This window comes from Lipotes vexillifer, unplaced genomic scaffold (genome assembly GCF_000442215.2).
Source record: "Lipotes vexillifer unplaced genomic scaffold, Lipotes_vexillifer_v1.1 scaffold331, whole genome shotgun sequence".
NCBI classification, from domain to species: Eukaryota; Metazoa; Chordata; class Mammalia; order Artiodactyla; family Lipotidae; genus Lipotes; species Lipotes vexillifer.
In genome coordinates this window covers 1,113,354-1,121,533 of record NW_006774049.1, presented here as the reverse complement: position 1 = coordinate 1,121,533, position 8,180 = coordinate 1,113,354, and the positions used below count along the sequence as shown (strand labels likewise).

At 39.6% G+C, this 8,180-nt stretch overlaps 1 protein-coding gene across 1 annotated transcript in view; it reads right to left on the bottom strand.

The window, feature by feature from the left end:
* Positions 1-4,005: 4,005 nt before the first annotated feature.
* Positions 4,006-8,180, bottom strand: part of CABCOCO1 (ciliary associated calcium binding coiled-coil 1) — a 120,493-nt gene continuing 116,318 nt past the window's right edge. Inside the window, exon 8 of the mRNA XM_007448637.1 lies at positions 4,006-4,400. Coding sequence (XP_007448699.1) covers positions 4,326-4,400 — 75 coding nt within the window. The 3' untranslated portion in view covers positions 4,006-4,325. The remainder of the gene's footprint in view (positions 4,401-8,180) is intronic.

Genomic DNA, 8,180 nt, shown 5'->3' with positions numbered 1-8,180 from the left:
AAAACTCATAGGAAGCTTACCTGACTTCCCAGACTAGATCAAGCTCCTTTGTTCAATACTCTTATAATTCCCTGAAGCTTGTCTTTATCACAGTTAGTATTAGCTGTCTCCCTCTCCTAGATTATTAGGGCAGAGACCATGTCTGTTTGGCTCACTACTAAATGCCCTGGCACGTGGTAGGTACTCAATGAATATACAGCACACAAACGAACGAATGAATGGATCTGGGTTATACATTCCATCCCTGCATAAATTTTCTAAATATTTAATATGCTTACAATACAAACAAGTTTGTTACCTTATTATAACTAAAAACAAAAAGAAAGGTCAGTTTTCACTTTGTTTCATATCGACTGTGAGATAGCTAGATGAAGGTAAAGGTAAAGTATATGGGTTTTGTCATCACACAGGCCTAAGTTCAAAACCTGGTTCTACCACTTTACTTGCTGTGTAATCATGGGAAAGTTACTTAATTTTTTTCTATGTTCCAGTTTCCTCATCTGTAAAATAGGTCAGACCTGGATTTCAAGCCCTGATCCATCTATCAATTATCAATTGTGCAATTTGGTTCAAGTTAATAATCTCTCAATAAATAAATTTTTAAAAAAGTGACTTCCCTGGCGGTGCCGTGGTTAACAATCTGCCTGCCAATGCAGGGGACACGGGTTCGACCCTTGGTCGGGGAATATCCCACATGCCGCGGAGCAACCAAGCCCGTGTGCCACAACTACTGAGCCTGCGCTCTGGAGTCCGCGAGCCACAACTACTGAGCCCTCATGCCACAACTGCTGAAGCCTGCGTGCCGAGAGCCCATGCTCTGCAAAAAGAGAAGCCACTGCAATGAGAAGCCCGTGCACTGCAACGAAGAGTAACCCCCGCTCACCGCAACTAGAGAAAAGCCCGTGTGCAGCAATGAAGACCCAATGCAGCCAAATATTTAAAAAAAAAAACAAACTCTCTCTAAGCTTCAGGCTCCTTAACTATAAAATGAGGCCAATAACATCTATCTGTTTATCTCTTAGGGTTATTAGGGGGATTAATACACATACACACATATATATGTATATATTTAAATCTGCTTATAAACATATGGAAGGTGCTCAGTCCTTGTGGAGTAAAACAATAAAAGCAAATTAAAACGATAGTTTGACAGTATTTTCTATCAGAGCACTAAAAAATTGGCCAATGCATCTGTTAGTAATGATGTAGAGAAAGAGTTATCATATGCTGTTGGTAAAATATCCTTGGAAGGCACTCTGACAATCTATCAAAACTGGAAACACAAGTAAATTTGACCTGGAAATTTCCCTCTCTAGGAATTCATCCTTTAGGTATAATCATACATGTTCACACAGATTGTGATAGCAAAGTACTGAAAACAATAAAAAGTTCATAGATAGAACTAGTTAAAAAGTTATGGAATTGCTAAAATAAAATACTGTATGGTCGTAAAAAGTACTGATAGAGAATTATCTTAAGATATGTTGTTTGACGAAAAAAGCAATGTAAAGAACAATTCAAATTGTGTTTAAAAAAAAAAGACCCTCTATACAAGCATCCAATTGTTTAAATGGGCAAAAAATTGTTTAAATGGGCAAACACTTTCCTACGGTCTTACAGTCTTACTGGAAGCTGTGGTTGCCTCATGGGAAGAGAAATGAAGGTACCTAGCTAGGGTGAAATTTATTTTTATTTTTTTATTTTTTGGCTGCGTTGGGTCTCCGTTGCTCTTCTAGCTGCGGCGAGCTGGGGCTACCCCTCCTTGTGGTGCACGGGCTTCTCATGGCGGTGGCTTCTCCTGTTGCGGAGCACGGGCTCTAGGCGCGCGGGCTTCAGTAGTTGTGGCACGTGGACTCAGTAGTTGTGGCTCACGGGCTGTAGAGCACAGGCTCAGTAGTTGTGGCACACGGGCTTAGTTGCTCTGCGGCATGTGCGATCTTCCCGGCCCAGGGCTTGAACCTGTGTCCCCCTGCATTGGCCGGTGGATTCTTAACCACTGAGCCATCAGGGGCGCCCTGAAATGTATTTTTCATCGTCTACACTTCTTTCTTTTTTTGGTAACGGACTGCACATATTCCTTTATCAACAAAATTAATTTAAGGAGCAGAGACTGTGAATTAGCTACTGCCACTACAATTGTTCTTTCTCCTATCATTATCAGATGTTACAGCCAGGCTGCCTCAGGGATCCCTGGGCTGCTCCAACATGAAAGATGTAAGAAAACAGGGTGGCAAAGTAGTTACCATGGGAGGATGTATCGATCCACAGGTTCCAGTGGAGAGACAGAGATGGCTGGGAATTCTGGCAAAGAGGCTGACCCAATAACTGGACAGTGGGTATTAGGGATGGGCAGTGGTTTTGGGGTTATCCTAGGAGGTAAACAGAAACCAAACCTTAGAACAAACATCCTTTAAAACGAATTTATTGGGGCTTCCCTGGTGGCGCAGTGCTTGAGAGTCCGCCTGCCGATGCAGGAGACGCGGGTTCGTGCCCCGTTTCGGGAAGATCCCACATGCCGCGGAGCGGCTGGGCCCGTGAGCCATGGCCGCTGAGCCTGCGCGTCCGGAGCCTGTGCTCCGCAAATGGGAGAGGCCACAACAGTGAGAGGCCCGCCTAACGCAAGAAAAAAAAAAAAAAACCGAATTTATTGAGTTCTTATAACTACCTCAAAAATAAGTATTATCCTCATTTAATAGATGAGCAATTAGAGGGTGAACAGCCTGTCCAAAGTCACACACAAGTCAGGTGAAGCTACCTGGAAGTCTTACTCCAGAGGCAGGCTTTCGGCATGCTTATAGGATATTGTCTTTGTGTAGATTTTAGGGATCTTACTGCTATTTTTTTTATTCAGTTTTAAACTCTTGGTACCCTTGCTCAAAATGGAGATCCACTCTGTGCCAACGATTGCATTTGAAGCTGTGTTTGGTGATTTTGAGAAGCTCCTTTATTCCCTCTTTGTGGTTTCACTAGTTTCACCTCTATTTTCTCTGGAACAAGACTGCTTGGCGAAATCAAGACTTGTGAGCCCTCCTAGTGATCTCCTATGGCTGTCAGCATTTTCAGTTAGGAAGGACAGCTCAAGGAAGAAACATCTTGGCGCATGTCCCGGCCTTCCATACTCGGAACTTCATGAACAGTAAACACGGTTTCATCTTAAGGACTTCTCTTATTTTGATGATCAGTGTAGTTAAAAAAATGTCAAATGCTGCCAGATCTGTCTGGGCCCCAGGTGAATACATTTTGGGCAAATCCCTTTGGTACAGATAGAGTAAGTAGGTAAGGTTATAGGACAAGGCCAGAGCATGGACAGAACATATTCGACCAAGTGCCACCCAGATGCAAATACATCTGGCTCCAGTATAAACTGGAAACTTCTTGGAAGAATGGTACCCTCCTAGCAAGGCTCTACACTCTAGAATACTCAGAAGTCTCAGAAACTGGGAAAGAGCCGAGGTAGTAGTTAATTTAGTTTGTCCAACTAGGGACAATCAGTCAGCAAATGGATATTTTCTTTTGAAATTATATTTTAGTAAAGGTATTTAAAGGCTTGAGATGTTTTCAATCATTCTACTGCAATATAATGGTTAATTTTAAGAGCTCTGTGAGTTTGATTTGTATTTAAGATTTTTACAATCTATATATAGGTTGGTCTTTAATAACCATTTATACATTGCTTCTTTTTATATAGGTCATGTATTCTCCTGGGAGAGTAACAAGATTAGAAATAACAAATACAGTACAGAATAAAGTGCTTCAAACTGCATTATATAATTTCATAAAATTGGTTTCACACTGAAACATTTAAATAAGAAAACCAACTGATTTAAGGAGGAAAAAAAACCCTAGTATATGCATTTGAATTGCTATTGTTTAGCAAGTTTTATCCTCAGCAGTGTGGTGGTGGTCTATGTTCACAAAGCTTCAGCAACGTGGCAGTTCATTTGGGTCAGTGTGGATAAAATTATTACGTTTTTTCTTTATTTTAAAAAGTTGACTTCATTCTCCTTGAAGATGATTAACATTTACTAGTCAAAATGTCAAAGGAGTATTGTAAAAGTCATTGTATTTTTATATATAATTCTCCAAACTCTTATATACAAAATGTTCTTATTACACACAGCGTAATAAATTCAGAGGCTGTTATGGGATAGGAGGTAGCAAAATTGGGGCCAATACTTTTCTAATTAGTTCGGATAATAAAAATTGGGGCTTGGTTTTCCTCTCCCAGCTAAATGAAGGCGCTCTGGTGCTCTAGAGAGTCTATTATTCTGGCTGGTTTTGTTTGTTTCTGTGAAGTTTAGCATCACTCTCCTTGTTTGGAGCCCTCAGGCCTTTTTCAATTTTTCTGTTCGTGCATTAAAGGCCTCTTCCTGTATTTGCAGCTTTTCGTTTATCTTGGTCTGTGAAGACAGTCATAAAAAAGTGGTTAGGATGGAGCTATCTTTTGCTGCACATTGTCTTTGTGGTTTTGACATACTATAGTGCCTAAAGACAGACATTATCCTTCACACACCTTCCTGTTTTGCAGACATAGCCGTGTTTCAGCCTGTAGTGATGTGATAACACTTTATCATATTTCTGTGCACATTCCCAATGTATAGCATGTCTGCTATGAACAGGAAGTGGTATTTGGACAGCCATTTTTCACATAGCCTTGTGTTAGAAGATAGGCTAATTTATCTGCATTTTCAGACAGACTTTACCAATAAGCACCGAATCAGAATAACTGCTCTAGGCTCAGTTATTGCAGTGTTGTTGGTACTGCCACCCCTTTTCAATGGATGTTTTTGTTTCCTGCGTAATACATTCTAAATGAGATCCCAGAAACCTTCTGTTGTGAAATAACAACACAAATAATTTCACAATTAGAATGATTCTCATAATTAAAAAGTATTCTTCACACATATAACTCTTGGAATTATGCCACTTTGTGGTACAGTTTTGGTAGAAAAAAGTAAGCAGTTGCTGACAGATTTTAGTGTTTGCAGTGGCTGTGATAGCATTTAGCTTCTGGCAGAGATATTCTGTGGACTAACATTGCTACCTGCATAATTCCAAAAATATTTTCACATTATCTGAACGTGTGTAGCCCTGGAAATGTCTTCCTTTTTTCATGATGGGTTATAAAACTATGTATAGAGAAACCAGTGGTGGGGCATGGTAAAAGTGGTGTTTTTGTTGAGGTGATTTAAAATAGTTGACAAGTGTATGAGGAGTAGTTTAGGTGATTTAAAATAGTTGACAAGTGTATGAGGAGTAGTTCATACACATAAATGTTAACAAGTAATTTGAAGTTTAAAATATTAATGTCTATAACCTAATTTGAGGACATCAGGGTAACTGTATTTTGAGAAATATATTATTTTAGTTTATATAGAAGAAATTTTAAAAAATCAAATACTGTTTTTGGTCCAGATATAACTTCATTCTTATTTCTTTATTTATAAATGTAATTATAATAGGTAGTTTTCAAAGGTCCACCTGGTTGCCTTATCTGATGAGATTTTCAGTTCAGAGTTGCTATTTCTTTTTTTGCGGTACGCGGGCCTCTCACTGTTGTGGCCTTTCCCGTTGCGGAGCACAGGCTCCGGACACGCAGGCTCAGCGGCCATGGCTCACGGGCCCAGCCGCTCGGCGGCATGTGGGATCTTCCCGGACCGGGGCACAAACCCGTGTCCCCTGCATCGGCAGGCGGACTCTCAACCACTGCGCCACCAGGGAAGCCCAGAGTTGCTATTTCTGAAAAGATCACACTGGTGTCAATAATTCTGGGTTCTCGTGTGAATATCGATCTTTTTTGGCTCAAGTTTGATTATCAAGCCCTGGGGTCAAGTCTGGCTTCTAGCTTCTCATCTTTTCCTTTCTTGGTGGCTGGGTGAAGGAGGCAATGAGGGATGAACATGGTCCTCCGGGTTACAAAAGAACTGTCATATTTCAGGGGCCACTAATCCCCGCAGGCATAAAATTGGAAAAGCTGAAAGGAGGCAGGGTCTAGAAGTGTGGAGACCTAGGGATTAGTTTAGCTCTGTGGCCTTGGGAAAGCCACTTAACCACCTTTAGTTCTTATCTGAAAAGTTAAGTAGTTTAAAATTAAGTATGTTAAATTTCATGTATGTTAGCTTTTAAATTCATAATTCCAACTCCTAATTTTGTGATATATTCACCGACGTTATCCTGCTTCATTAATAGAATGTTGTGATATGTTTTAAAAATAGGTTACTTCTGCTTCTTTATGGCATGCTACATATTAGACCATACAGGGAATGAAATGGTTGTTACAATTCCAAAGGATCGGGAAGCACTGCTCTAACTAGACAATTGATTCTCCCCGCTTTCAATTAATGTATTCTATATCCACCAATAATGTAATTTCTTTTCAACTAAGAACAGATGTATTATCATCTTCCAGCTTCTGTTTCACTGTCTCATCAAGGTTTTCACATTAACCTGGAGGTCTTTCTGGTATTTCACTGAGACAGAATTCACTAACACAAGTGTGTGCTCTGGGGAAAAGGCTCGTGAAGGTCAGGTGCACACCTGCTAGAGCTGACAGAGGGACATGTCTCAGATCTCTAGACCACGGTGATAGGGCGCTAGATGACAAGACTCCCCGTCTGGTCAAGAACAGGTTGTCATTGGTCTGTGGTGTCTCTGTGTTAATCCTCAGAACACTGCTGACCAGACATGCTATCCTACAACCCCCAGGATAGAGTATGTTTCTACTTCCTTTTAGGAAAGAATGGAAAATCTAAGACCTGAGTTCAATACTCTTTTGGTGATCACTCCTTGAGGTGATTTCCCACTCAGCTTTTCTAACCTGGAAATTCAAGTTGACCTAAAAATACCTATAGTCCCAAGATGGCAAACTTCCCTCAAGGTTTTCACATTATTTTGCTTAGACAGGGCCAACAGCCAATATTTAATGTAAGAATTTAGTGCTAGCATTCGTATTTCTCTGAAATATAATTCTTTAAATATATTAAGGTTTGCTCCATTGGGTATAATTTTTATTACACAACTCAGGGCCAAACTAATTTCATTTTGAATGTATCTTTAAAATTAAAATACCTAAACTATATAAGCTTAAAATGTTTGCTCTATTCAGTATAATTTTAATTAACATCTCAGGGCCAAGATAACTTCATTCTTAATAAATTTCTAAAATTATAAAGTGAGTCAATGGGAAAGTAAGTAGATTAACATAAAAAAATTTAAGGATTCACACTATTGTCAGAAATTTCTGAATTACAGAAAGTGAAATATGCCTGTAACCATGCTGAAGGAGAAGCTCTGAAAAAACTGTACTTAAAACATGAATTCTCTACTGCCTTTTCCTACAAAAATTATAATTAAGAGTATGAGTTTTAAATAAAGAAGGAGAAAAAACTATTGGAAAATTTAAAACATTTTACGAATAATAATTCATTAAATGTTCCTACAGCAAGTCAGTGTCTTCAAAAGGTTTATATACACTGACCACTGACAAGTGGCTACCTTTGAACAGCGATGAGACAGTTTTAAGAGCCAGGAACACTGGAAGGAGGTTTTAGAAGTGGAAAATAACTTACCCATCTAAAACAGGGAGAGAAACCTAGGTAAGCAGAGCGCAGTTAACCCGACTTGGAATTTGACCAAGACACAAGAGTAAATGCTGAAAAAGTGCCACACCACTGGAGTATTAAAAACCAAAGTAGTCTGGTCATGATATTAGACGTTATGTGGTTTCTGTGGATAACACTGGAATTAGAACTAGAACCCAGTTCACAGCTCCCAATCAGGGCCTTTCATCAGTTTCTGACCCTGGAAACCCTGGACAAATGACAATCTTTCTGTGTCTCTAAGTTTTCAATTTATTTATCAGGTAAGTGCCTGCCTAATTCGCATGGAGTTTACTAGGATTTTTGAGAGAAAATATATAAAGGGGTTTGCTACCTTGAAACACTGTATCAATCCACATCACCATGCAATTTTATTGAAAAATTGGCAATAGTTTGGCCCAGGCTAATGTCCATGAATCTACTTAACATGGAAATGATCAAGGCACCTGAAAGATCTGTATCCCTCACCTCTGGTCCAAGTTCTTTCTATGCCGAATTACATTTAGATGAGCCAGCTAATGGACTTCCAAGCTCAGTAAAGATGGCTGCAGGCCAGTGGGACAATAACACACACATATAGCA